Source organism: Gallus gallus, chromosome 25, assembly GCF_016699485.2.
Source record: "Gallus gallus isolate bGalGal1 chromosome 25, bGalGal1.mat.broiler.GRCg7b, whole genome shotgun sequence".
Taxonomy (NCBI): domain Eukaryota; kingdom Metazoa; phylum Chordata; class Aves; order Galliformes; family Phasianidae; genus Gallus; species Gallus gallus.
This window is the reverse complement of record NC_052556.1, coordinates 2,407,505-2,424,469: the sequence shown is the minus strand read 5'-3', so window position 1 is coordinate 2,424,469 and position 16,965 is coordinate 2,407,505. Positions and strand designations below refer to the sequence as shown.

The 16,965-nt window shown below is 64.1% G+C and overlaps 2 protein-coding genes across 9 annotated transcripts; both read right to left on the bottom strand.

The window, feature by feature from the left end:
- Positions 1–211: 211 nt before the first annotated feature.
- On the bottom strand, positions 212–1,586 carry LOC121107593. Its single transcript, XM_040652644.2, has one exon. It carries the CDS (start codon positions 1,291–1,293, stop codon positions 382–384), a length of 912 nt encoding a protein of 303 aa, XP_040508578.1. The 5' UTR covers positions 1,294–1,586; the 3' UTR covers positions 212–381.
- CADM3 (cell adhesion molecule 3) lies at positions 212–16,344 on the bottom strand. 8 transcript variants are annotated; one of them, XM_015298671.4, is made up of 12 exons: positions 16,136–16,344; positions 7,861–8,001; positions 7,592–7,744; positions 6,991–7,128; positions 6,608–6,778; positions 6,104–6,194; positions 5,612–5,781; positions 4,531–4,653; positions 3,836–3,961; positions 3,491–3,559; positions 3,062–3,195; positions 212–2,992 (listed from the first exon to the last, which is right to left on the bottom strand). In XM_015298671.4, the coding sequence occupies exons 1-11, from the start codon at positions 16,212–16,214 to the stop codon at positions 3,077–3,079; spliced, it is 1,380 nt and encodes a 459-aa protein (XP_015154157.1). In that variant the 5' UTR covers positions 16,215–16,344; the 3' UTR covers positions 212–2,992; positions 3,062–3,076. The 8 variants fall into 8 exon arrangements, with proteins under 8 accessions (XP_015154157.1, XP_040508574.1, XP_040508576.1 ...); XM_040652640.2 differs by having other exon boundaries at positions 212–3,195; XM_040652642.2 differs by lacking the exon at positions 3,491–3,559.
- Positions 16,345–16,965: the final 621 nt, after the last annotated feature.

The window sequence follows — 16,965 nt, the reverse complement described above, 5'->3', positions numbered from 1 at the left end:
AAATCCGTGCCAGGTTTGCAGTCTCCGCCGTGGGGTGATGAATGGGGTTACGGGCAACGCACTCATCCTTAGGGGGTGGGAATGTGGGGGGGGGGATGGGGGTCTGGGTGGGTTTGGGGGCTGCGGGGGCTCCATGGGGTGAGCTGTGTCCCCCCCATCCCCTCTCCCCTGGGGTGGGGGCCACGTGCGGAGGCAGAGATGAGCAGGCGGGTGAAGGTGTGTAATCCAGATATATTTTATAGGATTATTTTTCCGAGATTAGCACAGGATATTAGAAAGGTTATAAAGTAACACCGACGTTCGTTGTCTCCCTTTATGTACATACAAGAACACAGCACAACAACACAGCCCGTCCTCCGCCCCACGGCCGCCCCACGGCGCTCAGAGCTCCGCACTAATATGGCTTTCGTGGTCTATTGAGAGTTCAGTGCCCCGTGTCCCCGTCCCGGTGCTCCGGTGGCACGCGGTGGCCATGGGGCCAATGCAGCCCTCGTGCTTTGGGAGGGGACGCCGGGGATGCGGTGACACTGCACGGCTCCACTGGGTGCCAGCAGTGAGGGGCACAGTCCCAATGTCACCTCCTGCAGGACGCGGTGTCCCCAACCCTCCCTCCATCACCCGTGGCACTGTGTCCCCATTCACACGAGTGACGCAGTGCTCATTGCCACCCCTCGCGTGGGGGCTGTCCAACCACGGCCCCACCACTCCATGGCCGAGTCCTGACCCCAAATCCCCACAGCCCTTTTTCCAGGGACCCAAATCCCTCCCGGACCTTCGGGACATCTCCTGCGCTCCGATCTGCGCCACGGAGACATGCGGTGAGATGGAACCGTGCTCGAAAACACGTCGTGTTTCATGGGAAAGAATTGCGCCTATCGAGAGTGGATGGTGAAGACCTTTGGAGAAACCCACGTGCTGTGCATGCTCTGTGTGTGCAGTGAAGTGAACGGCATCGTGTCGGCAGTGTGACCTCTGGTGACAATGCGTGTCCCATGGCAGAAGCTCGGGGCTCCTGTTGGGAGCACGGTCAGCGTCGTCCTCCCACTGGGACCATGACCAATATCCTCCCGTTGGGACCCACGGCCAACATCCTTCTCCCATTGCGACCATGACCAACATCCTCCTCCCACTGGGACCCACGGCCAGTGTCCACCTTCCACTGGGACCACGACCAATGTCCTCTTGTTGGGACCATGACCAACATCCTCCTCCTGTTGGAACCCATGACCAACGGCCTCCTCCCATTGGGACCCACAGCCAACATCCTTCTCCCATTGGGACCATGACCAACATCCTTCTCCCATTGGGACCATGACCAATATCCTCCCACTGGGACCCACGGCCAATGTCCTGCTGTTGGGACTCATGGCCAACGTCCTCCTCCAAGGAGATGGAAGGAGAGGAACGGCAGTGAGGAACCCACAAGTTTTCCCCACTGGGGGGTGGCGAAGGCTTCGTGCATCCCTCTCAAGGCACCCAATGCTCTGCTGATGGAGTGACGGAGCCATGTGCCACGGATGCATCCCTTGTTCCTGCCAAGCCATGGTGGCCCCACTCCCCATCCACCACTCCACTCCTTGTCCTCTGGGTGGGAGCAGCACTTCCACCCCACACCCTGTGGTGGAGGACCCAATTCTTCCTTTACCTCCAAGATGGGGCTGCCCACCCCACCCCATTCCTGCACCAAAGGCTCAGCTCCTCTGGGCACCCCAAAATGTAATGGGGTGCTTCTGCGAGCCCCCTGCATCCAGACCATGCGATGCCAGCACCCAGGAGGGGTTGGCCCTGTAGATGTGGGGGTTTGGGGGAGCACGGCGACCCCAGTTATGCGATGGGGAGGTCAGAAAAAACTTCTGGTTCCCATCTGGCTTGGAAGAGATGTGGTTTCTCCCCAGGTTGGAGGTGGGGCAAATGCCCACCAAACCTCTTTGGAGACCCCCAAGCCACCGGGACACAAAACCCAAACATTTTGGCCACCCTTGGAGCCAACGAGGCCTCTTCCAGCTCAGCACCAACCATAGGAAGGGGCCGGGAAGGACAGGGGCAGCCCCAAGGAGCACCTGGAGCAGGGAACCCCCAGCTCACATGGCTGCTGGGGCACGGAGCTGCCAGTCCTGGCGTGCAGCACGGATTGGGCCATCCCCACTGCACCAAAGTCACTCTCAGGACCCAAAACACCATTCTGGAGGCTCCCGGGGCCACCGAGGAGGTGTTGGTGATGGCCCAGCACTGAACATCTCAATAGATGGTTTGAATCGACGTCTCCAATCTGAGAATTTGCAAACTGGGGCTTCTTTTTTTTTTTTTGTCACTTTTTTTCCCCTCCATTTGCCCCCCAAACCCTGCCCTCCCCCCCTCCCACTGGGTGGGAACGGGGCAGCCGCGGTGCCCGGCAGCTCCTGGCATCTCCGGGGGCTTCGGCAGTTCCCACCCTGGAATCTCACCCCCCTTCACACACCGACGGCACGAGGACATCTCTCCTCCCCAACAGACACTGTCGGATGAGGACCACCAAGGATAAAATCAGGGCAGGGATGCGGGGCTCCGCGGCACACCCTTTCCCTACGGACCGGAGGTCCCAACACTCGGTGGGGACACCGATGGCGCAGAGCCCGGAGCTGATTTTATCCTTGGGCGTCAAAAACGAAAACCCAAAATGGAAGAGAAACGAAAGGAAAGAGCTACATCGACCCCAGCCCAACACCCCAACCGAGGGCCCAAAGCAAAGAGCAGCCACGAAACCAAAGCAAAGGTCCAAAGGAAGAAGGAACGTCGCTCACTCACTGCTTGGTCTGTGTTTCGCGCGAGCGCCGGGCGCGGGGTTGGAGGTGCAAGCAAGCAAACGGGGCTTTCGCTGTTCGTAGTAACAACGTTTTGTACAAGTTCAAGAAGAAGCATCATCACATCTCAGCCGGTCGCTCTCTGCTCTCTGTCCCGCCATCCCTCCGTCCGTCCGTCCGTCCGTCCGCCCGTGCCGGGCACGAGAGTAAATCTGTTGGGTTGAGTGGGGTTTGTGGTCTGGTTTCCGTTTCCATCGGGGTTCGCTGGCTCCATTTCTCACCCTCTCCGATGCCCTTTAGATGAAATATTCCTTCTTGTCGTCGCCGCCCGCTTGGCCACCCTCCGCGTTGATGATGGCCGTGTCGGCATCCGGAGCGTCATCGGAGCCCTTGGCCTCGTGGGTCAGGTAGGTGCCTGTAGGGACAGGGGACAACGTCACCGACGTGGGATGGGTGGCACAACGGGGCCACCGTGGCTGGGAGAAATCCTTTGGGCTTGGCCTGCAATGGAAAAAAGATGGGTTTTGCATGGGGGTAAACCCCACGGGGGGACTGGGATGCCCAAAGCAGCCGATGCGGGTTGGCTCTACAACAGAGGGGGAATGGCGTTCCTGCGTGGTTCTGCCCACCCTGCCCCTCCGTCCCTGTTCCCCTGGAAGGTTTTCCTGCAGGAGGAGGAGGTGGGGTGGGGATGGGGGGCTCTTACTCACACATCACCACCTCGGGTGGGTTTTGCTGCGGTCTGGCTGTGGTGGTCTCCCCGTGTCTTATGCACACACCTGCCGGGGGGATGGAAAAGGGGTGGGGAGGTGGAAATGATGGGAGGGGGAGGTGGAAATGACAGGAGGGGGAGGGAGAGGAGAAAGGGGGATCGATCGGTGGGGCACTGCAGGGCTGAGGGTGCACCAAGTGAGGGGAGAGGAGGAGGAATGGAGGTGGGGAATGGAGGTGGAGTTGGGCAGCTCGAGGTCAGCACAGAGCTGAGGAGCGGCCCCTAAACCCAACCTTGGGGGGCTCTGCTGGCTGTCACCTCCCATCGCCCCACATCCCCGTACCTTTGTGCCTGATCAGGTAATGTCCCAGCACGATGAGGAGGCTGAGCAGGAGGAAGACGATGACGGCCACCACGCCGCCGATGACCGCGTGGTACGTGCTGGAGGTCGACGGCACCGGACTGGCATCTGCCCAGGAGATGGAGGGGGAGAAAGCAGAGAGAGGGGAGGGGGTGCTGTGGTTTGCCCCGGGTCCCACTCAGTGCAGTGCTGAGGAGGCAGAAGGTGGGGAGGAGCGGAGCTGGGGTGAAGCAGTGTGGGGGGAAAGCAGTGGTTGTGATGTGGAGAGCCCTGGGACGGGCGAAGCTCTGCCCACGGTGAGCACCAGCGCTGCGCGACGGCTCTGCTGTCACCATCCCCTGGTGCACAGTGGGGGCACAGAGCCGTGGGAGCACTCAGAGGGGACACGTGGACAAAGAGAGGGTGGAAAAAACAACGGGGGAAGACGAGGAGAACGGAGACATGGGACAGATGGACGGACACGGGGACAGCAGAGCTGCCTGCACCGCAGCGGCGATGCAATGGGATGGAAGCACGGGAAGGATCGTGTTGTCCCCGTGCCACCAAGCAGGGCTCAGAGCCTGGCTGGGCACGTGGCAAAGCGTCCCTAACCCAGCACGGGGCCATCGTCCTCCTGACATCGTCTCCAGCTGAGGAGCAGCGGGTCCGTAAAGAGACAGAAATGGAGCGTACGGTACCTTGGATGGGAGCTGGAGTGGAGGATGAAGCGGTGGCCATGGAAGCATGAGAGATGGGCTGGGAAGGGCCCGGCGGAGGGGCTGGAGTGGAGTGAACGTGTGGGGTGGGGAGCTGGGAAAGATCTGGGGAGGACGACAAGAACACAGGGACAGCAGTCAGCCCCCGGCAGGGACGGAGCCCACGGGTGGGACCCTGGCAGGGATGGACCTTCCACCACCCCGTTTCTCTTCCTGCCGCTGGGTCACATCAGGGACACCATTCCAGTGTCCTACCTGCCGGCAGCCCCGGTCACCCCACGAGGGACCCATGGGACCCTCCTGCCTGGGTCACCCAGCGCTGGGTGCCACCTCTGCTGGCTGTGGTGGGTGGGCTGTGGGGCTGCTCTGGCGATGGTACCCGAGACCCCTGTGTCTCTGGGGATGGGGATTTGAAAATGGGGGAAACCGATGCCTGGATGTGGCGCTGGGTGGGCTGATACAGAGCGGGTGGGGGGCACACGGCGTCCTGGGGTGGGCGCTGGGTGCTGCTGTGAGCCCAGGGGTGGGTGCAGGAACGGGACCCTGCCCCAGGGGTGATGGGGACATGGGGTGGCCAAGGGCAGGGGGCTGCTGAGGATGGACTGCGTGGGGTGGGACGCACCGCTGCCATGCGCTCCTGTCAGCCACAGCCATTTCGGAGGGGAAGGATGGGGTTGGGGGCGACCAGAACGAGAGGGGTGGAAAGGGAAAGGCCGGAGCACGAGGGATGCTGGAAGATGGAAAAGCCCAAAGCTGGCAGAGAGCAGGGAGAGGACGAGAGGACGACAGAGAAAAGGAGGAGGACCCCCGGATCCAGGCCTGGAAGAGCAGGGAAAGGGAGATGCAGCCCAGTGGGGCACGGTGACAGCGAGCAGAGCACGGCCAGGGCAGGAGGAGGCAGCAATGGCAGCTCAGCCACACCGCTCTGCGCCCATCCAGCAGCGCAGCACGGCGCAGGACGGTCCGGATGCAGCAGGGGATGCTCCAACCCATGGGGCCGTGGTGCCAATGCAGGCAGTGCCCCACAGCGTCCCCCCCCCACCCCCCGACCCCACCGCCTTACCGCTGACGTCCAGGTTGTACTTGGCGATGACGCTGCCCATGGAGCTGGTGGCCGTGCAGATGTAGGTGCCGCTGTCGCTCTTGTTGAGGAAGGGGAAGATGAGGATGCTGTCGGAGCTCAGCTGCAGCGGGGCGTCGCTGCCCTCCTTCTCCCATAGGAATTCCTGGGGGCTGCGGGGTGGGATGGGGTCAGGCACAGCTGGGTCTCCCCCCAACTGCATCGTGGGGGGTGGAGGAGAGGGGCTGCCCCCACCCGAGACGGTCATTGAGGTCCCCCCCAACCCAAACCCGTTCCATCTTTCTGTGATTCCACTGTTTGGTGCTCTGGGGGGGGGAACTGCCCTCTGTGGGATGAGGGGCATTGCAGATGTGAGCCCACATCGCAGCTTAGAGCCGAGACCCCCCCCTTCCCCCGCCCCAGGAAGGGGTAAGCAGCGATTTGGGGTGTGCGGATGGGTGGGAAGGGGCAGTGGGGGGCGCTGGGGGTCCTTACACGGGGTTGCCCTGCCCGTCACACTGCAGCTGCAGCTTCTCTCCTTCCCGTGGGTACTGCGGGTGCGGTTCGATCTTCGCTGTTGGTTTGTCTGGAGGGGGAGCGGTGGGGTGAGAGCGCTGCCCCACAGCCCCCCAGCTGGCACCCCAAACCCTGCCCCATCCCCTCCCCCTCCCGCACCACCACGCCACGGGTGCGATGTGAGAGCATCCACGGGTGAGCAGCTCCCACATCCCCCATCCTGCCCCCGAGGTGGGATGGGGGGAGATGGGGACAACAGAGGCAGAGGATGCTGGGGACAGGGAGGTCCCAGGGGGCAGGGATGGGCAGGGGAGGTGACGCTGTGCAGCATCCCCACGTGGGACAGCGCATCGGGCCTACATCGGTGCACTCACAGGACCACATGCGGTGACTATGAGGTCCCCCAAACCTCTCCCACCTCTCTTTGGCCCCATCCCCTCCCTCAGGTGGCCTCGTCTCCCCCGGTCCCCTCATGCCACGTACAGTGGACCTGCAGCTTCTGTGTGGTTGACCTCTCCGAGTTCTGCAAGGACTCGTGGTCCACCGTGCAGGTCACCTCGGCGTCGTTGTCCTCCTTGGTGACACGGAACTCCACTCGGCTGCTGACGGTGAAGGTCTTCCCGTTGGAGTCCTCCACCACCTCGGTGCCCTCAGCTGCGGGGACAGGGGGTGGTTGGAGGTGACGCTCACAACGCCCCCACAGAGGGTTGGGGCTGATGTGCACACTGAGAAGGGGACACTGCACCCACATCCCATCGTCGGCAGTAGAATGGGGTGGTCCAGCCGGGGGCGGTCCAGCACTGGGCACACCTCAGCCCACAGTGCCCCATCTGTCCCCGTGGTGCCCCCAGCCCCCCATCACCCACCCTTCAGCTCCTTGTTGCCCTTCTTCCACCGGAGCTGTGCTGCAGGTTTGCTGCCGGAGGACCGGCACGTCAGCCGGGCGATCTTCTCCTCGTCGATGGGCTGCTCGTGGCCAAAGATTTGGGGTTTCTGGGGGATTCCTGGGAGAGGAGGAGGTGAGAAAGACAACGACTCATCAGCTCTGTGTGTGCTGCTGTGTGGAGATGGAGAGACGTGAGATGTGGCTGAGGGGGGCACGGTGGTGGTGATGGGTTGAAGGTTGGACTCGACGACCTCGGGGGTCTTTTCCAACAACCCATTAGCTCTGCGTGCAACTGTCTACGGATGGATGGAGAGACAGAAGGCACAGCTGAGTGGGGTGGTGGTGGTGGTGGGCTGAAGGTTGGACTCGATGACCTCGGGGGTCTTTTCCAACCGTAATGATTCCACGGGTGGGAATGGGTTGGTGGTTGGCCTTGATGGGTCTTCTCCAACCTTAATGACTCGACAACAGGGATGCGTTACGGGGTTGGGGTGTGGGATAGAAGAGATAAAGGGCCGCATGGAGGGCATCCTGCAGATGGGGCAGACACAGAGAGGAGGTCAGTGGGTGCCGCTGCTTACCCAGCACGGTGACGAGGGCCTTGGCGGTCCGCACGGGCATGGTGAAGATGGAGCAGGTGTACTCCCCCTCATCCGACAGCACCACGTCGCTGATGCTGATGGTCAGCTCGTTCGGCGTGGACCTCTCCAGCTGGATCCTGTTGTCTCGTAGGGCTGGGGGACAAGGGGACAGCGGGGTGAGCGGCAACGCCACCGCGCTCCCCGCAGGTGGGGATGGATGACCAGCTTCACCCCAACCCACCTCCCCTCTGCCCACCCTGCACACACACCTCGTTTCTCCCCAAAGTAGAGGGTCTGCTGGGCAGGGTTGGACCACTGCAGCGAGGAGTCATCGGGGTCCTCCACCTGGCACTTCAGCACCACTGTGCCGCCGGCCACCACCGTCTCATCCGACGTCGTGGGCTGGCTCACTGCACGCAAGAAAGGAGAGCTCAGGGAGGGCGCTTCGGGCTCTCGCCCCCACATTTGGGCCCTATATCCATCCTACGGGCGCTCAGGCTCTGCACATCCCTCCCAAGCCACGTTTCCTTTGCACAGACGTCGCTGCCGAGCAGCCCAAGGGCAGAGAGGAGCAGCAGGAGGATCAGATAACCCCATCTGCCCCAAGGACGGCTATTTTGGGAGAGCCGCCGCGCCGCGCCGTCCCACGGGGAAGGGAGAGGTCGGACACGACCAGAGAGCTGCAACCCACACTCCATCATGTGCTGGATGCGGAGCTCCGTGGAGCGTTGTCTTACATCTTGGCACTCGTATTTAGGGCTCGAGACTCAACCTCGAGGCTGGCCCTGCCCTGCGAGCCCGCAGTGCAATCCTCATTTCACGGCCCCATCTCCCCGCACGACGCTTGCTGGCTGGGAGAAGCTCCATTTAGCAGAAGCAGACTGAATTTCTCCATTTTCTGCCCAGAAGGACGCAGGGAAACGTTTTCTTTTGCTGACACTGTAAATTCCACACAGCTGTCGCAGGAAGGGATGGAGGGGGGCTGAGCAGGGCAGGGGGACGAGGACACTGAGCTCCCCAGATCTGTGTTGAACTGATGGGTCGGTGGTTGGACACGAGGTGGGTCGGTCGTTGGGCTCGGGTTGGCTGTTGGAGACGGGTCGGTCATTGGAAATGGGTCGGTGGTTGGACTGGATGACCTCGTTGGTCTTTTCCAGCCTTAGTGACCCTATAAGTGGGCATAGAGGGGGTGGGCTGATGGTTGGACTTGATTGTCTTAGTGGTCTTTTCCAACCTTAACGATTCGATGAACTCCAGGCTGGAAAGCACATGAATCCCACAGCAGCTTTGGAACACACAGGAACTTCAGCATTCCAAAGACACCAAATGTGGATGAAAACCATTCCCGGGGTTCGAGGCTCCATCCCGGGGTTGCTGATGCTCCTATGTGACGCTGATGGAACTCTGCTCCTCTCCACTGGCCGGGGTTATCAGCTGCTGGAGGGCCTCTGCTTCCCACCTCCGTCCTCGTGGACGTTTATTGGTGCTGTTGCTCATCCTCCCTCCGTCTGCAGCCCATTTGGCTCCAGCTCACTTGAGCGCAGTCCTCAGGAGGGTCTCCAGCCCCAGCCCTGGGGATACAGCCTGGGACAACGGCTCTGCTGCTCCTCTGGGCAGGGAGATGGCTGTCGGCTTGTTTTAATTTGTTAATTAAGGGATTAGGCCTCTCCAAGCCGCTGTTATCCAAACTCAAAGCGCTCCGACTCCGATCGAGGACGGGGCGTAACACCCACACAGCAGACTACAGACCCAACCTTTTAATTAACGCAATTACCGTCACCTGCCACAGCACCGACCTCGTTAAGGTATTAACCTGGGGAGGGGTTCAGCAGCACCAGGAGGGCACGGAGTCACCGCGACAGCACCGGGGTCACCGCGACACTTCGCCCCCGGGGAGCACCGGGAGACCCCACTGCTCCTCCCCTCCACCCACCCCAACCTCAGAACCCCCCCCTGAGCGTGGGACCCCCTTTCGAATTTCCACAGGGGACCCCATGGGGGACTCCCCCACTGCCCCCCACCCCACAGAGAGCTGCAGTGCCCCACATCCCGCCCGCCCCCGCACCGACAGCTTGGCGCAGCAGATGGGCACGGCTCGGTTTAATTAAAACCCGGCACGGCTGCAACCCGTCGGCCCTTGACAGAACAGGGACACCGAGGCCGTGAGGACCCGTGAGCCTCTCCCACCCCCCCCCCCCCCGATCCAACGCAACGGGGACAAAGCGCCGTCCCCATCCTTCAGCTCCGCCACCCCCGGGAGCGCACGGGGACACCGAGCGCGGGGAGGACGCTGAGATCGCACCCGAATCCAGCGGCTCTCAGCACAGCACAGCACAGCGCGGCGCATCCCCGCCCCCACAGCCGAAAGCGTTCCGCTCCGGGTCCCAACAGCTCCCCCCCCCCCAAAAAAAAAAACCCGGTCCGCTTTTGGGACGGAACGACGCACAGATGCGACGTCGCCCATTCGCCCCGCGCTGCGCTGCGCTGCGCATCCCCGGCGCCGAGCAGCGCTCAGCGCTCCTCTCCCGCATCTCCAGGAGGGGGAAGCAGATCCTCAGCTCCGCGTTTCCTCCTCGGCCCGACCCGCCGGCACCGCAGCTTTGCGGCCATAAAGGCGTCCCGACGGCCGGAGAGCCGCGCTTCGTCCCGATGGGACCCCCGGGGAGGAGAGGGCAGCCCGGCTGCGCCCCCAGAGCAGCGCAGCTGCCGCTGTTGGCTGAGAGCTCCACGAAAAAATCAGTGCGCTTCGTTAATTAAACCTCTGCACTCCCGCAGGGCGCTGCCATCCCGGCCACGAGCGGCAAAAGCAGCGCTCCCACCTCCCTGAGCTCCCCCAAAACCCGTCTGCTCCCACCCCAAAGCGCACAGCTCCGACAGCTGCCGCGCGGGTTGGTTGGAGCTGAGCGCGCATCCACAGCCTGGGACGCCCGCAGCGCGACTTCCCGGCTGCTCCGCGCACTCCCGCTTTTGTTATGGGAGGAGGAAAAGCTGCTCCGCTTTCGAGGCATCCGCTCGGCGCCGCTCCTCCTCTTCCTCGCGGCCTTCCTCCCGCACGGGGAGGTCCCTCGGCGCCTTCGCTGAGGGCTGTCCCCATCCCCGCTTGCTGCACGGTGCCACCACCGGCCCCGTTCGCTCCTCAGCACCGTCCCCGCACGCACCGCCCGGCGCCGTTCCGTTGGCGCTGACGCTCCGACGGCAGTCGGGCACCTCAGAGCGAGGCGGGGCGGCTCCGTGCCGGGCGGGCAGCGGGAGGGGAGGAAGCAGATGGAGCTCCGGGCCGCGGGCTCAGAGCGGTGCCAGCAGTTGGGGACCCATCCCTACGTGCTGCCGCCCCGACGCTGCGGGAGCTCTGGCATGGAGGTGCTTTGGGAAAGCTTCCCAGCTTCTGCTTCGGAGCGGCGGGGACGGATCCATCCCAGTTTGCATCTCTTGGTGCCAAACTGTCCCTCTGGCGGCTCCCAGCCCCTCTCTTCCCATCCCAGCCTCGCACGGCGCAGGGGGGTTCAATGGAACGTCCATTGGAACGGAGGCAAACAGCCCCCAGGAGCCAGCTTGGAACCGTAGGGCGCATAGATGGGGCTGTGCACTGTCCCAGCTCTGCAGCGGGTGAGTCCTCGTGGCACAGGGTGAGATCCAGCAGTGACACGGAGGCAGAGGTGAGCAAACCCAGCATCCGTGTGAGCGCACGCAGAGCCACGGCGCCTTCGAGCGTGACCTGAACCAACCTGACCCCAACCGCTGTGATTCCTATCCTTCCTCTGAAGGCAGACGGGCACAGACGCGGCTTCCAGGAAAGGGCAAAGCAAAGGAGAGCCCAAATCCCAACGGGTGGGACCTCGGAGCGCGGCAGGGCTGCTGCAGGGCAGAGCCGGGTGGTGCTGTGGGGCGCCTCTGCTGCAGTGGGGAGGTGGGAGCTGTTGGCCAGAGGTGACACCGGGCCGAGGTGAAGCAGCCGAAACGCATCCACAAATGGATGCGGGAGCAGCAGAGCAGGAAAGCGGTTGGAGCTGAGGGGACCTCAGGAGGCTCCTCTCATTGCCACCCCACGGCACCAGGGCTGCCTCTATGGGTCAGCAGCCCAACCTGCCCCACAGCCCCAAAGGCTGATGCGGGCCGTGGGTCAGTGACCCGGAGGGGCAACGTGGTCCCACAGTTCCCTCTGCTCCGTGGCTCACCATAGCAGCCCCCTCCCCATTTCTGCACACAGTGGACCACATGGGGTGGGTTGGAAGCAGCCCCAACACCCCCTGACCCACACTCAGCCCCAAGCACTGCCCAAACGGACCTCGTGGGCTCCCAGCAAAGCACCCTTCTCTTCCTTCCCCATCCCCAACGGAATTTTGCCCCCAAACCACTCCAATGAAAGCGCCCCGCTGCCCCTCCGGCCCCATTCAGTGCTCCCACAACCCCCCCTCCACCCCATACATGGGGAGGGGTGACCCCCCTCCTCCTCCTCCCCAGGGGCTCTCCTTCCCCTTTGCCAACAAACAGCCGAAAACCCACTTGGCCCGAGGGGCAGGAGCTAAAAAACACGCGCTCCCATCTCCGCCTGTTGCCAAGGAAACGAGCTCTTTGCTTTGACAGTTCTGTTTTAAGGATCTCTGCTGCCCAGCCAGCGAAGTGCCGCGGCGATGGGATCGCTCTGAGCAGTGCAGCAGAGGTGGCACTGAGAGCGTCCGCCTCTGCAAGACCCACCCGGGGGGGGCAGCAGCGCCCCGATGGGTCCCAGTGCTGCTGGAGGGCAGTGTGGGGTGCGCTCCAACAGCACAGGGGGGGCTGCGGCGGTGAGGAGGGGCAGCGGGGAGCAGCTGCTCACTGTCCCCATCCTGCCCTGGGGTGCAGCGTTGAAGCAGAGGCCCAGAGATGGGGTTGGGTGTAGGGGGTGCAAAGGGAGGCCCAGAGATGTGGGTACCACGGAGCAGATGCCCACATGGGGGGGCGCAGCGCTGCCCCATTGCATCCGCATGATCACACCGTGCCCTACAACCACAAAGAGCGGGGCGCGGAGCCCATCACCCCAAGCACCACAGGTCCTGCACCACCACCCCCACCCCCCCAACGCTCTCTCTGGGGGTCGCCGCTCTCCTGCCAGGACCCACACGGCCGCGCAGTGCTCCGCATTGGGGTAAAACCAGCTTAGAAGCAACCCAGCGCGAACAAACGGCAGCGTGAGCCTTAACGCACGCTCCTCCATCTGGCAGAGGGCCGTGCCAGCGCCAGGGGACTCCCAGATGTAACCACCCCCATCCCTCCAACACCCCTGGAGAGGCGAGAAGACGAGCGGGGAATCCCGGGCAGCCGTCCCTTCCCTCCTCCTGCATCCCTTCCAAAGGGCTTTGGGATGGAGATGCTCCAAGCGCAGTGCCCCGGGTCGCCCCTTCAGCGCATCCAACCCTACACAGATGTACCCCCCCCCCCCCCCACTCCGGACGGTGCCAAAAAATGAGGGATTATGGCATCCCCTCACTGTCTGGGTATGCAGCGGAGCAGTTCTGGAGCCTTTAATCCCGGGGCATTGTCTCCAAATGCGCTGAGCGGTGCCTTTTCCACGCCGGTCCCCAATCTCCACTCGGACGCTCCGCTACGGCCGGTTGGGTTCCACTCATCTCCAGCACTGCACCCTCAGGGAACCGCCCGCAATGGGGCCGATAGGAGTCCTTCTGCACCCACTTTGGGAAGGGATGGGGAGCACACGGTGAGCCCCGATGGCACCAACGCCCCCACCGGGGAACGGCGCTGCTGCACCACGGGGTCCCATCATCGTCCCCCGACCGCCGGGGGAGCGCGGAGTGCTCAGCGATGCAGCTCCGTCCCCCATCCACGCATCCCAGGGGTCCCACATGGGATGCCAACACCACGAGGCTCCCCCCATCCCACCTCCGGGGTCATCCCAGCGCGTGCGTAAAGCAGCATTGACGTCTGCCCCCAAAAGGAGTGGGACCCACAGCCACCAAAGCGGGGGGTGCCAACAGCCGCCGTGCAGCGCAGCGCTCCCCAGGGTGGAAAAACCCCAACCCCGGTGTTGGCACAAAGCATCTCCCATGGGTGACTGCGGGGCGTTGTGCAAACAAAGGCTCACACAGCTCCGGAGAGCGGAATGACTGCGGGGGAGAGCTCAGCTCAGCTCAGCCCCGGAGGGCAGCGATGCGCAGAGCGGCCCCAATGGGAGATTCCATGCGGGAGCAGCGCGACGGCTCCGGGGGGTCGTCCGGGATTGGGGTCCCGTTGTGTCTGCGTTGGGCCACGGAGCCCGGAGGGAAATCCTGCAGTGTCATCAGCCCCAAAGCCCCCAGACTGCGTGGGACCTCAGCCCCATTGGGGGTCCCACTCGGCCCCACCGGGGGTCCCACTCGGCCCCACCGGATCACCACGATGAGGCTTCCAATGTCCTCATGCAATCATTGTTTGGGTTCTCCCCTCCCCTCCATGGCGATGCTGCAGGTGACAGCCAACCCCCCACCCCCCCCCCCCAACCCCACAGCCCAGGGACTGCATGGGACCTCAGCCCCAATCATCACCCCATGCACAACACCAGGATGAGGCTGTGCCCCGTTTGGGGTCTCACACAACGGGAACGGAGCCACAGATCCCCCCTCCCCAACTCCCCCCACTCCCATGACCCCCCCATGGAGATGCTGCAGGTAACAGCCCTCCCCCCTCCCCCCTACAGCCCAGGGACCGCATGGGACCTCAGCCCCAATCACCCCCAACACCGGGATGAGGCCGTGCCCACACCCCGACAATTTGGTTTGGGGTTTCATGCAACGCTAATAGAGCCACAGACCACCCCCCCCCCCAACCCCTCCCCCCCCCATGGTGACGCTGCAGGTGACAGCCACCCCCTACAGCCCAGAGACAGCAGCGGAGACACAACAGAGGACCCCCAACCCCTCCCACCTCCCCAAAGCAGCAGCAGCTGTGATTGCGCCCAACGCTGCGCACCCAAAATGGGGAATCAAACCCTCCCCCCCCCCCAAGCGCTGCCCGACACCAAAACAAAGGAGGGGAAAAGAAAACCCCAACCCCCCCCCCCTTCCCAACACACAGCCCCCCCAAACATCGCTCTCCTCGTTGCCAATGGGGGTAAACACCCTTTGTGTGAGGGCTGATGCACCCCCGGGGTGGACGGATGGGACGCGCGGATGCCATCACAGCGCACAGCGGCCATCCCTGCTGGGTGCCTCACCCCAAAACAGACCCTATCCCCCCCCCCCCCCCCCCCAACCCAAAATGACAGCGGGCTCTTTAAGGGGGAGCAGGGGGGGGTCCTCCATCCTTAGGAAGGGGGAGATCAGCCCCACCCATAGGGTGTCATTGTCCCCCCTCCCCAAAGCAGAGGGGGGCACCGCCATCCCGCCCACCCCACAGCGGTGTTGTTGGTCCCCCCCCCACCATCATCCCACACACCCCAAGGTGTGGCCACCACCCCCCCCCCCCCATAACCACAGGGATGTCACCTCCATCACTGTGCCCACTGAATGGGGCTGTCATCATCAAATCCCCCCCCCCCCCCCCTCAACTCTGAGCTTATCACCACCATCCGTCCCTCCATCCCCACAGGTTGTCACCATCACCCCCCATTGGGGTGGGGGGGGGGGGGGTGGGGGGGCCACCATCATCTCTCCCCTCCATCCGCAGATGTCATCGCTATCGTTCTGCCCCCAACCCATAGGGCTGCCCCCCCCCCCCCCCCAGCTCATATGAGTGCCACCATCAGCCTCCCAGACAGCCCCCCCCACCCCAAAATCTCCAGAGCAATGTCACCATTATTGCCCCTCCCCACCCCACTGGGGGGGTGTCACCATCATCTGTCTCTCCCCCCACCCCCCGAAGATGCCATCACCATTCCCCCCCCCCACGAGTATCAGTATTGCCACCTCCCCCCGCCCCGCCCCCCCCCCCCCCCCCCCCCATAGGATCATCACCACCGTTCTGCCAACACCCCCCCATTCTCAGACGATGCCACCATCACCCCCCCCCCCCACCGTCCCCCCCACGGCGGTGTCACCATCACCTGCCCCCCTCCCCCCCCCCCCATCCCCAGACGATGCCATCACCCCCCCCATACACACACACACACGGTGGGGGGGGGATGGGGAGGCGCCACCATCACCCCCAGAGGATGTCACCCCTAAAGGATGGGGGGGTGACATCCCCCTCCCCCCCCCCCCCCCTCACCCCGCCGTGCCCCCCCCCGCAGCCCCACCCGCCCCGGGAGGGGCTGTCTGGAACCTTCCGCCGCCCCGGCCCCGCCCCGGGCGGTACGCGGTGATGGAGGGGGGGTGCGGGGGGGTTAAACGGACAGCACCGGGCGGCGGCACCGTGACCTTGAGCCCCCCCCCCCCCCGCATCCCCCCCCCTACAACCCCCCATGGGGCAGCGCCGGCGCTCCCGCGGGTGGCGGTGCTGTGGGGCGGAGCGCACCTGCGGGGCTGACCCACATAACGGAGCCGTTATTCCCCCCCCTCCCTACAACCCCCCCAACCCCCATAGAGCTTCCATCCCCCCCCACCCCACATCCCCCCCCCCCCGCACCCCACTCACCATCTCGGGACAGATTCCCCTCGGCAGCCCCGAGGATGAGCAGCAGGACGAGGCCGACGGGGGGGGCGGTGGGCGGCATGGTTGGGGTGGGGGGGGAGGAGGAGGAGGAGGGGGGGGGGGGACCGGGGAGGAGGGAGGGGGGGGGAAAATCCCGCACGGATCGGAGCGCGGCGCTCAGCACCGCCCGCACCGGGCGCTGAACGCGGAGTGGCGGCGGTGCGGCACCGCGCGGCTTAAATAGAGCGCAGGGAGAGACCATTCGGCCCCGCCGGGGGGGGGGAAGCGGGCGGGGGGTGAGGGGGGGGGATGTGTCTGTGAGCCCCCCCCCCCCCCCCCGTATCCCCTCCCCGCTCCACGGGTAAACGCGCCCACGCCGGACGGGGGGCCCCCATCACCATCGCCACCCCCATCCCATTGCGTTCCGTGGGCTGCAGGTGGGACGGAGGGGGGGGGGTCGCGGGGTTGAGGGGGGGTCTGATGTAGTGATGGTCCCGGAGCTGGTGCTGATCCGGGTCCTGGTGCTGATCCGGGTCCTGGTGCTGATCCTGGGTCTGATGCTGGTCCTGTTCCCAGTCCCGGTCCCGGTTCTGGTGCTGATCCTGGGTCCGATCCTGATGCTGGTCCCGGTCCCGGTCCTGGTTCTGGTTCTGATCCGGGTCCTGGTGCTGATCCTGGATCTGGTTCTGGTTCTGGTCCCGGTTCTGGTCCTGGTCATGGTTCTGGCCCTGGTTCAGATCCCAGTCCTGTTCCTGGTGCTGATCCTGGGTCTGATGCTGGTCCTGTTCCCAGTCCCGGTCCTGGTTCTGGTGCTGATCCTGGCTCTGGTTCTG